The sequence below is a fragment of the Rhinolophus ferrumequinum genome, chromosome 4 (genome assembly GCF_004115265.2).
Source record: "Rhinolophus ferrumequinum isolate MPI-CBG mRhiFer1 chromosome 4, mRhiFer1_v1.p, whole genome shotgun sequence".
NCBI lineage: Eukaryota > Metazoa > Chordata > Mammalia > Chiroptera > Rhinolophidae > Rhinolophus > Rhinolophus ferrumequinum.
Genome location: NC_046287.1, coordinates 42280078 through 42294928, shown reverse-complemented (window position 1 = coordinate 42294928; position 14851 = coordinate 42280078). Strand labels below are relative to the sequence as shown.

Genomic DNA, 14851 nt, shown 5'->3' with positions numbered 1-14851 from the left:
GAGGTGGTATCTCTCTGTGGTTTTGATTTGCATTTCCCTGATGATTAGTTATGTTGAGCACCTTTTCATAAACCTTAAGGGCATCTGTATGTCTTCTTTGGAAAAATGTCTATCAGGTCCTCTGCCAATTTTTCAATTGGAATTGTATGAATTATTTATATATTTTAGATAGTAACCCCTTATCAAATATATGATTTGCAAATATTTTCTGCCATTTGGTAAGTTGTCTTTTCATTTTGTTGATGATTTCTTTTGTTGTATAGAAGCTTTTTAGTTTTATGTACTCCAGCTTGTTTATTTTTCCTTTTGTTGCCCTTGCTTTTGGTATGAAATCCAAAATATCTCCAAGACCAATTTTAAGGAGCTTGCCATTCATGTTTTTATCCAGGAGATTTATGGTTTCAGGTCTTACTTTCAAGTCTTGAATCCATTTTGAGTTAATTTTTGTGTGTGGCATATGATAGTGATCCAGTTTCATTGTTTTGTATGTGGCTGTCTAGTTGTCCCAACACCATTATTGAAGAGACTGCCTTTTCCCCATTATGTATTCTTGGCTCCTTTGTCATAAGTTAATTGACCATATATGCATGGGTTTATTTCTGGGCTGTCTATTACATTCCATTGAGCTACGTATTTGGTTTTATGCCAATATCATACTGTTTTGGTTACAATAGCTTTGTAATATAGTTTGAAATCAGGAAACATGATACCTCTAGCTTTGTTCTTCTTTCTCAAGATTGCTTTGGCTATTTGGAGTCTTTTGTGTTTCCATACAAATTTTAGAATTGTTTGTTCTATTTCTGTGAAAAGAGTCATTGGAATTTTGATAGAGAATGCATTGAATCTGTAGATTGCATTGTGTTATTTGGACACTTTAACTATTAATTCTTCCAATCCATGCGCATGCATATGTTTCCATTTATTTGTGCTGTCTTCAGTTTTTTTCATCAATATCTTACAGGTTTTAGTGCACAGGTCTTTCAGTTCCTTGGTTAAATTTACTCCTTAGGTACTTTATTCTTTTTGATGCAATTGTAAATGAGTTATTTTTCCTCTCAGTTTCTCTTTCTGGTGATTTGTTATTAGTGTATAGAAGCACCACAGATTTTTGTATATTGATTTTATATCCTGCAACTTTACTCAGTTGGTTTATTAGTTTTAACAGTTTTTTGGTGGAGTCTTTAGGATTTTCTATATGTAATATGTCACCTGTGAATACTGACAGTTTTACTTCTTCCTATCCAATTCAGATGTTATGTATGTATGTATGTATGTATGTATGTATGTATGTATGTATGTCTAATTGCTCTGGCTAGGACTTCCAATATTATGTTGAGTAAAAGTGGCAAGAATGAGTAGCTTTGTCTGTTTCCTGATCTTAGAGGAAAAGCTTTCAGCTTTTCATCACTGAGTATGATCTTAGCTATAAGCTTGTCATATATGGCCTTAGTTATGTTGAGGTATGTTCCTTCTGTACCCATTTTGTTGAGTTTTTATCACAAATAGATGTTGAATTTTGTCAGCTGATTTTTATGTATCTATTGAGATGATCATATAACTTTTATCCTTCATTTTGTTAATGTGGTGTATTGTACTGATTGATTTGTGTATGTTGAACCACAAATCCTTGCATCCCTGGAATAAATTTCATTTGATCTCGGTGTATGATCCTTTTAATGTGTTGTTGAATTCAATTTACTAATATTTTGCTGAGGATTTTTGTGTCTTTTTTATCTGGGACATTGGCCTTAACTGTCCTTGTCTGGCTTTGGTAATGAGTGTTCCTTCCTCTTCTGTTTTTTGGAAGGGTTTGAGAAGGACTACTATTCTTCTTTAAATATGTGGTAGAATTCAACAGTGAAGTTGTCTGGTTTGCTGGGAGGTTTTTGTTTGATGATTCAATGTCCTAACTAGTTATCAGTCGGTTCAGATTTTCTATTTCTTCCTAACTCAGTCTTGGTAGGTTGTATGTTTTTAGGAATTTATCCATTTCTTCTCAGTTGTTCAATTTGTTGGCATTTAATTGTTCATAGCAGTACTTATGATTCTTTGCATTTTTGTGGTATCAGCTGTAATAAAAGTTGGTATTGAATAAATTATTCTAGCTTAAAATATGTCCCCTTTTTCTGTCTTTTCCCCAGTTTCTCCCAGAGCTTGCACAGATCTGATCCCATACTCAGTTTAATTTCTTTCCATCTTAGACTGGTAGTTTCAGTTTCCCGATTTCTACTTGCCCAAGGGTCCTAGAGCAGGGACTCCTATAGCTCCTCAAGGTTCTTCACAGTGTAGCCTGATCTGACGTACCAACCTTACCACTTGTAGTGGGTTGAATGGCAGTTCCTAGAAAGGTGTGTCCTCATCCTAATCTCTGGAACCTGTGAATTTTTCCTTACTTGGAAAAAGAATCTTTGCAAATGTGATTAAGTTAAGGATATTGAAACATGATCATTATGGGTTATCTAGATGGGGCTAAGTCTGAGGTCCTTACAAGAGACGGAAGAGGAAAAGATACAGACCAGGCGAAGGCCATGTGAACAGAGGCTGAGATTGGGTTGGTGCAGTCACAAGCCAAGGAACACTGGAACCCTCGAGAAGCAGACACAGGCAAGGAAAGATTCTCCCCAAGAGCCTTTGGACAGCGCGTAGCCCTGTCAATACCTTGATTTTGGACTTCTGGCCTCCAGAACAGTGAGACAAAAAGTTTCTGTTGTCACCAAGTTGGTGGTAACTTCTTGCAGCAGCTCTAGGAAACTAATACAGATTTGGTACCTTCAAATGGGGTGCTGCTGTATCAGATACCTAAAAATGTAGATGTAGCTGATGAATCAGGCAGAAGCTGGAAGAGTTTTGAGAAAAGTGGTAGAAGAAGCCAAGATTGCCTTGAGGAGACTGTTGGCAGAAACATGAACATTAAAGGTAGTTCTAGTAAGGACTTCGAAGAAAGCGAGGAACTTAGTAGAAAAAGCTTCTGTCATCTTAGAACATTAAAGGAACTCTGACAAGTACTCAGAAAGAAACACGAGACATGTAATTGGAAATGAAGATGATCTTTGATACATAGTGGCAGAAAACTGGCTGATACTCTCCCGTTGTGTGGAAAACAGCTTGTAAGTGATAAACTTGGGTAGTTAGCTGAGGAGATTTCCAAGCCAAGTATTAAAGCTGTCATCTGGTTTCTTTTTGCTGCTTACAGTTATAGTAAAATGCAAGAGGAAAGATAAATTGAAGGAGAAACTTAAGGAAGGGAAGCAGCTCTTGATAATTTGGGAGGTTGCAAAGCATGCTAAAATTAAACTCAGTGTTGGGAATGCATGCTCCGGAAAGGAGGCCAAATGTGTGGCTGGACAGCCTTTCGCAGTATAGGTTAAATATGTGACTCAAGGACTCACTCGACCACATCAGCAGAAGCCAGGAATAGAGATGGGTTTACCCAGGAATGTTCTGGGGAGGATCTTTATGTAATGGCATGAATCTGATGAGATACATAAGAGACCCACAAGGATTTTGACTATGTTGTATCAGCAGAAACACTGTCAGGTTGGATCAAAAGGGACAGGATGAAATTAGAGAAGGCTGTCAGACTTTCAAAATTCTATAGTCAGGAAATTTGGCTAATAGACCTACTTAGCTGCAAACATGTGCTATCCTTCAGGAGAAAGGAAGAATGACACTGAGGGCAGAGCTGTGGCAGGCAGCACAGAGGGTGGAGCAACAAGCCATGGGGAGTTATGCTCAGGGCTTGAAACCTAATGGAATTTGTTCTGCTGGATTTCAGATTTCTTTTTGACTGGTAACTGCTTTATTCTCTCTAATTTCCCCCTTTTGGAATCTGGATTACCTGTCTCACCATTGCATTTTGGAAGCAGATAAATTGTTTCTAGTTTCACAGGTCCATATATGGAGAAGAATTTTGCTCCAGGAAGGACGGTACCCAAGGCTTCACTCCTCCCTAGTTTAGAGTTGAGACTTCTGATGATATTTACATTAGCTTTGGTCTTAGAGATGATGTTATAATAGGTTAAGATTACCTTAGGGGATATTGGGATGGAGTGAATGTATTTCGTACGTGGGACAAATGTGGATTTTGGGGACCCAGAAGGTAGACTGTATTGGCTTGAATGGTGGCCCCCCAAAAAGATAAATCCACATCCTAACCTGCATTAACCCTGACGACACCTGGAATCCAGACTTTTGGCCTCCCAAACTGAGAGAGAATACATTTGTTTTAAACCACTAAGTTTGTGATAATTTATTATGGTAGTCCTAGGGAAGTAATATTAACACTCTACTACAGTCCTTACTTGTTGATACCTTATTTATGGACATACCACATTACTGTCTTTTTGCCTGGTCCTTTGTCCTGACAAAAACTAATGTCTTTCTATTATGTTCTTACAACATTTATTCAATACTTCTGTAATAATCTTTACTGCAATGTATCATATGTGCTAATCTCTGCTGCTAAAATGTGAGTTTAAGGGGACAAAAGTATTTCTTATTCATGTTTATTTTGCCAAAGCACAGGGATTGAAAGTAGGTGCTCAATAAATACAGCAAGTACTCAAATTAACATAGTTTCGTTACAACGTTGATGAGAGGAAAAAAAGATTCCTGACTGGGGCCACTGTTTGTGTGGAGTTTGCACATTCCGCCATGTCTGCATGAGTTTTCTGTGGGAAATCCAGTTTCTTCCCACATTCCAAAGATGTGCATAGGTTAATTGGCATGTCTAAATTGTCCCAGTCTGAGTGACTGGGGGTGTGTGTGTGTGTGTGTGTGTGTGTGTGTGTACAGGCTGCGCACACACACATGTGAGCCCCACAATGAAAGGGTGTCCTGTCCAGGGTGGGTTCCCACCGTGTACCTTGGGAGAAGCTCTGGTCACCTGCAACCCTGAACTGGAATAAGCTGGATGGAAAATAATTATCTTACTTGTTTTAGTAATCTTTCTTAAATGTTGTATAGCTCACGTTTATTTCAGTGTTTAATATTAGAAGTGTTTGGGGTCTTTATTTAGAAGTTTGGTGATTTTTTGTGATCAGAAATATGCTGTAGAAACTTAACTCTTGTTTATATCAATTGGTTTCATTATATGTCACCTCACTTAAAGTTGCAGTTTCCAAGAACCTATCGATATTAAGTGAGGACTCACTGTATTAGTTCATTAGAGGCAACAAAAATATTTCTTATTCATACCTGTTTTCCCCAAGGCTCAGTACACAGAAGTAGGTCCTCAATGATGTTGATTCAATGGAAAGGACCATATGTAAAGTAGTGTATACTTCAAACCACCATCAGAATTACCTCTGCAGTATACCTGACCTGTGGCACCTGATCTCTGCTTAGGTAATCCCGACAGGAAGCTCAGTGTTATTTCACGTGCCTGCTTGTTCTGTTGTGAACAAATATAAATTGTTAGCAGATCCTCCATTATATAAACTAAACTCTTTCCCACTATACCTTTAATCTACTAGTCCAGACTTTATCCTTTTGAACTAAATCTCTTCTTTGTGACAGTGTAGCAGCCTAGAAGCCTGTAGTTTTTTAATCATTGCACTTTTTAATTCTGTTTTTTAGACTTCATTATTCTGTTCATCTTCAGGTTTTTAATGTTTCTCTTAAATAAAAATTTTAGCAAAGCCAAAGAAGTGTGGCAGAGAAAGAATTGAAGAGTTTTGGGTAATTCGAAGGAACTTGAGAGATAGAAACTTAAGAAAAGCGACAGCTCAGGTTTTTTAATTTAAACCATTATTCTTGGGAATTTCTCTTACTGCCTATACATAGATATGTATATTACATATTTTTAATTCAGTATAAATATTTCACTGCTTGTTTTGAGCATAGCCCTATGATGGGTACTGTGTCAGAAATAAAGATGAATGAGGTATGTCCCCTGCCTGAATTAATTTATAATTCAGTACTATTTACTACGGATGATTATAGGCTGATGAGGCTAAATTTAAAACACATATACCGTAATGTATACGTCTAAACTGCATTTATTCCACTGGTGTTGCTCTTAGTGAACATATTTTTTGGAATTCCACTTATTGTCATGTTCCTTAGTACATATAAAAACACCCTCTATAGAAATAACTTTTTTCTCTGTAGTAGAATGTTTTGGGAACCATTGTTATTTGTAGCTAAATATCATATAGGACAAGTGAACAAATTGGAAATGCCAGTTTTTTGGGCTTTTTCCCTTTTTAAAACTTTGGGTAAAGGTAATATCTTTTAGAAGGTGAGGCGCTTATTTAGATGGTCTCGCAAGGATATTTCAACGAGTTACTGGCATATTGCCCCCGAAAGTAATTTAGGAAGAGTTCCAAAATGCTTAGAGCAGTGGTATGTATTGAGGGAATAAGTGTAAGTGAATATGTTCTTAAGATGATCACTTTGAAGGATTATACTTAGATGTGTAAATTCCAGCATATGGAAGATGTCTTTTACTTATGGTTGTACAGCATCTGAACATGTCTGTAGTTGCTTGGTCAAGTCAGTTAGTTAGGGATTAGTATTGCTCCCTAATTTACTTGAGGTTTTGCAACACCTCTGTCCTTTTCAGGTCACATCCTATTTTAGTGTTCCCATTGTTTTCTCTGCTTTTAACTTTTTTTTTTTTAATGCCATTGAGTTGTACACCATTAATAATAAGAGTTGTTTTGAAGTTACTTGTTGCTTTAAATTCCTATGCCTCTCATGGTTATGTTGGTGAATTAATTAGTTTTTCCTCCTTTTTCCCCTTTATTGACCCTCTCAGAATCACAGGAAGTAGTTACTCTGCATGATGTCCTCATTATTTTCCGTTTACATTAAGTATTAGTTTAAGTTGACCAAGGCTAGAGAGAAAGATCAGGTGGGCGATAACGAAGAGTCTGTACCATCTGTTTGGTGGCCGTTTCCTTTCTAGTTTAAATAGTTAAATCTGTTTGTTTCAGGTGTCTTGTGCTTTTCTTCTATACAGCACTGAGTAACCGTTCACTTATTTAATTGTTTCAAAAGGTTTTATATGGCGTTGGCCATTTTTTCTTGCCTATGCTCTGTAGAAAAATGGAAGTTTCTTTGGGCTTCAAGGCCTAACACCTAATGAAATACACCAACTTCCTATTAATTATTAAAATATTGTCTGTTTTAAATAATAAAAAGATTGTTTCAAATAATAAAAATAAATAAGTAGCTAAATAAAAATAATAGATATTATGACTTAAAAGTGTTCGTAGATCCAATTTTTGTTAAAAGCAAAGTCCTTCTATTTATTTACCTTTTTTACTTTTCACCTTTAAAAAACACTTTCTTCATTACCTTTAAATTCTGCTTCTCAATGGTATTTCACTTGAAGAAACAAAATAAATTACCCATTTTTTTAGTATAGCTAATGAGGAAAAAACAAAAATTATTTCTCATACAGTCTGTTCTGGTCATGATTGTATGTTTGACGCTGAGAATGATACCTCAGGTAAGAATCATCAGTTTTTTCTCTTTCTGCATTACAGTAAATAAAAATCAGTAATTTAACATTAATTTTTAGAGATTTTTGTTTTTACTATAAGTTATAATTTGCTTCTAAAGTATATAGTATCTAAACCTTTTTCCTTTTCATCTATTAATTACTTTTCTTTTTTAATAGTGAATTTATGGCAGAAGAAAGTAATGAAAAATTTTGGCAGTTTTTGGAGACTGTAAAAGAATTAGCAATTTATAAGCAAACAGGTATGTGATGTGCATATTTTAACTGGTAAGATTTGTATTTATGTGTACACATTGGATATGTTTATTGTTTTTAATGGCAAAGGTTTAATTTTTAAACCTTTTTAATTTTAAAAGTGATTAGTAAATTTGAATATAAATTTGAAAAAGTGCTTTAACGGAAACTATTTTAAGCATCCATTTCCAAAAATATAACGGTTTAATATTTTATTCTAAGGAAACTCATATAATTAGCAATGTTTGGATATTGCATTATAATCAAGAAGAATTAAAGATTGTTGAAATATGGTTTTCTTTTTACCTAGATTTCTTTGAAATTGTATTAAATGGTGCATCTAGTAAATACTGATTTTTTTTTTGCCAAAATACTCTTAAAGAGATTTTTAATACTTTCCCTCAAAAATGAGGTAACCTATGTGCTTTCATTACACTATCTAAAAAATGGAGTTATTCATTCCAACTTTTTAAATATATATGAGAGTGTATATCTATATATACATATGTATGTCTTTAGAATGAACATGTGTTGTGTTTCTTAGTGAATGTCAGTAGACTAAAGATACTGAAATAGGTTTTAGCAGCAGAGGCTAAAAGGTTACTTATTACTTATTATTTATTAGTTATTATAAAGAATGGTTATTTTCCTGTCTCTACAGAGAATGGAATAAATGATATCAACATGGAATCCCTCAAGAGGGAATTCTTTAGCCTTGTACACAGAGAAAACCTATTGCTACTACAGTGATTATGTAGTTTATTTCTGAGTGTAAATGGAAGACAAACAACAGTTTTAAATGTTTTAAGTGTTCATTTACTGGAGGCTGTTTGGCTCATCTGGCCTTGAGGTTCAGCAACTTTATGATTTCATGAAAGAGGTTTAAAAATAGGGCAGACGTGCCTTTAACAATATATTTAAACTGAAGTAGTTCCAAAAAACAAGTAACTTGCTCTTTCAAAAAACTTTCACTGAAAAGTTCATCATTTAGTAATCATTTGAGTCATGAGACAAGTTTTAGATACTGGGCATATAGAGATGAATAAACATGACTGATGTTATTTGGACCTCCATAATGCAATGCAGGAGATAACAAAACAGCTAAGTGTGCTATTAGGTGATAGGAGCTTTAATAGGAATATACATAACATGGTAGCGTATAAACAAAGGTACCTAGTCTTTCAGAGAGAGCAGGACAGCCTTTCCAGTGGTGAATGCTGAAGCTGAGTTTGGCTGATAGGATTTAGACAGGTGATAGAGAAGGGGGAAGAGAAGAAGAGACAGGAGTGGGATGCACAGAGGAACTTGCACCACTTAGAAGTCTATTTTTACGTCATTGGGAAATTATTTGCTTTGTATTTGTCCTGGAAATTTTCATTTTGGTAATTGAGGTAAAACGAGGCTGGATTAATATGTCAAGTTTTCATGATAGTTAAAAAAACTCTAACCAATTTTTCTGGCTGTCACCTAAAATCCTCAGTATATCGATCCCAAATCACTTCTCACTACTACCTGCTTATTCAGTGCCATTTTTCATTGAAGAAACCATCTTGAAAATTACTTCTGTAAATTTTGAACTCTTATTTTAAGTTGCTTAGATTCATCAGCATATTTTATAGCTAAATGAAACAACATGCCTCGACAATCTGGTGGAAGATCATTAAAAAGTTGGAATATAAGCTCAGGAATACCTGAGTTCTACTTCAAGCTTATATTGTAGGAGGTGTGTGTATTTCGGGGTTGAACTTAAAATAAGCTGTATTAAATAAGAATTACTAACACTGATAATATAATTCTGTTGAATTTATTTATAATGGTGAGAGTCAAATGCAAATGTTGCATCATTGCTGACCGTGTTAGGTGTGAGAAAGAATGATATATGAGGAATTAAATATGTTAACAACTATCAGATTTTACCTGATTTGTTTTCAAGATGTTATCCTAGAGGAAACATTACAAATCCTCGGTTATTTGTAATTTTTAGGTTGTTGAATCTCCATGAGACCTTCTAAATACTGGAGAATAATTCTGACGATCTACTTGCTTAAACAAATTGTAAATATTGAACATTTTAACACTTTGAATTTAGGTGCTAATTTCATGCCATTTAGTGAGAACAATTTATATTAGGTGCCAGCAAATTAAGATTTTTTTTAATCATTAAGTTACCTGTTTTTAAAACATTTTATGTAGTTCTGCCACAGAGTTATGTATTTATGTATGCTCAAGTTTCAAGTGGCATGATTTACCGAAGCTATGTAGTTCTGTGTGGTGAGTAGGAAATGTCAACTGAGGTTTATCTGCCTCCAAAGTCCCTATTTATTTTTACTTCTCCATGTGCTCAATGTGTAAGAATCTCATTCTTAAAGTCCTTGAAGATTTTAATAGTTTCTACACAAGTAAAGTTGCTTTTATATTTTAAAGGAAAAGATTTTCAGAAAATGTTATGACATTTCTAACTCAGTTACTTGTAACTGAGAACTGGGTTTGGAGAAGGAGGATGTTTGCAGTTTGGATGTATCACATTTGAAATGCTTGTGGAATATCCAAGTGAAGATATTCAGTAAGCTGAAGTATGCGTAAGAGATTTAGGCTAATCTAGCTAAAGAAATCTAGGCTAAAGGGTAGGATTTGGGAGCTAACAACAGGAAGAGGGTAGTTGAAAAGGTATAAGAGAGTAATTGAAAAGGTATAGAATGAGGAAAAAAATAGGTCCCCAGGGAAGAACCCTGAATAACACCAATGTTTAAGAAATAATACAGGGAAGAACACAATAATATAAGAAGGAGTACCCATGGAGGTAGGTAAAAACATAGAAAGTATGATGTATGAAAGCCAGGAGAATATTAAGTGGTAAATGATGGATGTTATCAAATAATGTAGGCAGATCAAGTAATACGAATATTCTTTTAACAACAGAAAATTGTTGGTGACTTTGGTAAGAACAGTTTCACTGGTGTGATAATGAAAACTACAGCAGGTTGAGGTGTGAGTAGAGGTTGAGGATGTAGAGATAAGTAATGTTAAGTCTTTCAAGATTAACTATGAAGCAGCTAAGATGACTCAGTAGCTGACTGTGGAGGCTGCTGCTGCTTTTTTATTTTTTAAGATACAAGTGATTTATGTATATTGCCAATTGGCAAAAATCAAGTGAAAGGTGAAGTTGCAGATAAAGGAAGGATATTGAAAGGGCAAAATCATTATCAACAGGTTAGTTGGTGAGCATGGATGTAGTTATTTTAAAACATCAGCTGAAATAGCCCAATGCGTCACCTCATGATTGAGATGATCTTGCAAATGAAGCCTAAATTACAGATGTTTACTTTCTATAAACCCCTGAATCCTACATCCATTATTATACTAAAGACAACAATTAACAGTGACCTTGACAAGATTTAATGTTTGTTGTCAGGCACTACTCACATTTGTTTCTGTTGACTTTCTTCTCTGTTTTCATGGATGACCAATCCCCTTTTGGCTGATGTAGTCTTATTTTAATTGTGTTAATTCATTAATTTTGGCTATTTGCTTGTTAGCCCTATAGCTATTACATCTTTTTAAAGATCAGCTTTTGAGATAACATCTCTTCTCTGGTCTATGTTGTGTTGTTTTTACTGTAGAAGGTGAGTGTTGTCATTAGTTTTTGATTCTTAGGGGTGAAATGCACCATAACTTCAGAGAAATCATCTATGGTTTATTAAAGAAATAGGACTGAAGGAACCTACCTATTTTCATAAGATAACTCCTTAAAATTACTGGATTAGGAAAGTAGTATTGCCTAGAATGAAGAGACCAATTCTTAAATATTAATTCCAGAAATGTTTTGAATGTCTACTTTGTATGCCAGGAGTTGAAAGTTACAATTGAAAGGCTAGAAAAGTATCCTGCCTTCATCGTTTATAGCTTAATGGGAAGGGCAGCATTAAACAAATACTTATACAAATAATTTTCAATTACAGTTTTGAGAATTAACCTAGACATGGTATACAGTCCTATCAAAGTCTAGAACAAGATCTAGGTGTGGGAGGTCAGTGAAATCTCTTTACAAAACAAATAACATTTTAGCTGAGGTTTGCTGAATAGGAGTTAGCTGAACATGCACCCCCCCACCCTCCTACATTTCGTGCCAAAGGAATAACATGTGTGAAGGCCTTGAGTTGTTAGCCTCCTCTTTCTTTAAATATTGTCTGTTAGTCCCCTACAATCAGTAATGATTTTGCTAGTGATCCTTTCTTCCCCTTACCACCATCTGATTTTGTTCACAAATATTCTTAGTATACATAAGCGTCTATTACTTGCTTTGTTGGCTTCTGTGATATTCTTTTATTCCCAGCTATTATTTATGAGGAATCACTGAGCTTACTTTACTTTCCATTTAATTTCCCCTTTGTTACATTTTTGTTAGTGGTGTATTTTTCTACATTACCAGAGCATACATTTTACAGTCTCCTGTAAATCTTAACTCCTTAATTAGGCTTATTTCTGCAGTTAAGTATATTCAGAGGTCATCATCAAACTGTAGTTTCTCCAATTATTTCTTGGCTATATATAGTTTGCTCTCCAGTTGATGCCCTATGAATAACTCCTGGGAAAAATGGCCTTGAGTTCTTCATATACATAACTGTTTATGTGTGAATTTTATACTTTAGATTTTTAACTTTTGAGTCCCATAGTTTTACCAAAAAATTTTAAATGCTGAACATTGTGAATCTTTATTTTTAGATATGTAGATTCATTACTCCTTTTAATTCTAAAGAGTTTTCTTTGATTATAGTTTTCTTTATTTATTCTGTTCTAGTCCCTTAATTTTCTACTTTGGGGTTACAATTATACATATTGCGGATCTCCTTTGTCCGACTTTTGTATCTGCCATTTACTTTCAATTTTGTTTTTCATTTTCTCCTCTTTTTTAAATTTCTGTTTCATTTTCTTCACGTTTCCCTTGTATGTTATCTATTTATTTTTTCTATTTTTCATGATATCATTTTACTGTGTTACTTCTAATTTAGCCTATATTTTCTAGTATTTTATTCTTCTTTCCTCAGATCTTTCAGAACTATTTTTATAGCCTCCCTGTGCTTTAGCATCTCATTTTTGAGCTTTTTATCAAGAATTGTAAAGGGCCCAAGATTTTCACCTTACTTGCAAGCTAAAAACTTAGCTTTCCACCGTTTCAAGCATCTGTCAGTCAGAAGACATGAAATGTGAGACTCCAGGATCAAAGCTGAAAGATTATAACTAACCAAAGGGAAGTCTCCCGAGTGGGCCATAGATCTCTTTTTTCAGCCAGGACCCATTGCAGTAGTTCTGAGACTTTTTACCGTCATCTTTGAAAGCATCTAAGGTTGGCATGACAGACTGTAGGGTTGTTGAAGCATAGGTGGTTGTAATTCTGCATTATGTATGTCATCCTCTCATCTTCCAGGCAAACCAAAGTTCTAATGATTTTGAATCCTTCTGGACATAGTGGTCACAAATTTCCTTCCTTTCTCACTCAGTGTAGGTATGCATCTCTACCTATTATTTGAAGAAGGTGGAACCTTCCTCTAACCGAAGACAGTCTTTGTACTTGTCACAATGGTGTGGACTTGAAGTTGACAGAACAATTGGTGAAGAAGTCTACTTGTATGGAGAAGAGTTAACAACTAAGACATTTGGGCAAATGCCTTTGAGTATACTGCCCAGTTCTTGGCCTGTGACTTTGTCCTTATTTTCCTTTCATTAGAAGGCAACAAAAGGGAGGACCATTTACTGCCTGATGACCATACAATTTTGTCAGTATGTCCACTTTTAGTTGACAAGAATTTCCCTCAAATCCTGTTAATTGCCCATGGGGTTGGGTCTTTTCTCCTCCAAAAATCTATGTATCTGTCAGCGTTCCCTCTTTGTTGTCAAATCTGTCAGGTAAAGGATCTGAGATTGTACCCTCCTTGCAAGCTAGCAGATTAGTTTCATGGATGCTGACTGAAGACATGAGATCCCTGGATCAGAGACAAAAGACTTTACTACTCAAAGCAAAATTAGTAACCACAATGTCCACATATTTGTGCTGGTTCCCCAAGCCCCAGTTCTCATAAGGCAATGTAGAGGGCCAGGTGACACCTGCACCACGAATGGATTGTAGTAAGGAAAGGAACCAAGGGTCAGGAGCCCAGCACCTTTTGAACAAGTAGTGAACATTGTATCCATCAACAAACAATCCAGTCTCTGTTGCCTCCCCAAAAGTGTCTCCTTCCAGTCAGCATCCGCTTCCTTTTCCAGAGTGTCTGGTGTTATACACCATTTTTGTCCTCCCTTTCACATCAGGGAACTCGGACCTTTGGGTAACTGCTCTGGATCTACCCCAACTCTGCTCTTTTCTATGAGAAGGTAACCTTACTTTCCCATGAGTTGGTGACCCAGTGCCAAGGAGTAAAGGAGAAAAATGACCAGGGAATGTCTGGAGCACATCTATGGATACCTGTAACAGCCGGCTGTAGAGCAGCTCTGTTGTTACCTTAACCACCTCTGGCTGGCAGTAGAATAGTACTGCAGTTTTCTGACACAATGGAAATAATGCAGATTATGATCACACCCAGGGCAGAGTAGAGAAAAGGGCAAAAATAGTTTTCTCCTTGCTTATTCCCATTAGTGCCACCAGGCCCTCTTCAGCTCAAGGCTGCCATTCTCTTCTGCCCTCTCCTATCCAGATGGTCTCTGTTTCCCCAGGGGTGTCCAATAGTTTTTAACTTAAATTCCAGGGTTTGTCCTTTTGGTTCTTTGTGATCTTTGGAGATAGGTTTCAAGGAGGGAACCAGCATTTCAAGTTAATGTGTTCCAGACAAGAAGACATTTCTCTTATTTTTAAGATCTGGTTCAAATTCTGTCCCCTAAAGTATTCTGGACACACTAATTACACTGCCTATATGTACTAAACCTCAGTAGAATGTAGTCATGCATGTAATTTAGAATTTATTAACAGTCATATTAGTCTTTAATTTTTTGTGCTATTCTTAGCCTCCTCTTAAATTTTAAGTAGGGCCTATATCTTATTTTTGTATTATAACCCCACAACCTTGGAGTGAATTGGTCTGATATGCTGGCATTTTCCAAATAGATTTTAATGGCAAAATTATTTTCACCTGGACTTGTATTGATTTCTTGTATTTC

The 14851-nt window shown here is 35.5% G+C and overlaps 1 protein-coding gene across 2 annotated transcripts in view; it reads left to right on the top strand.

The window, feature by feature from the left end:
• Window positions 1–14851, top strand: part of UGGT2 (UDP-glucose glycoprotein glucosyltransferase 2) — a 147703-nt gene that overhangs the window by 1743 nt on the left and 131109 nt on the right. For both annotated transcript variants that reach the window (XM_033103727.1, XM_033103726.1), the window contains exon 2: window positions 7628–7710. In XM_033103727.1, the coding sequence (XP_032959618.1) occupies window positions 7628–7710 (83 nt within the window). The remainder of the gene's footprint in view (window positions 1–7627; window positions 7711–14851) is intronic.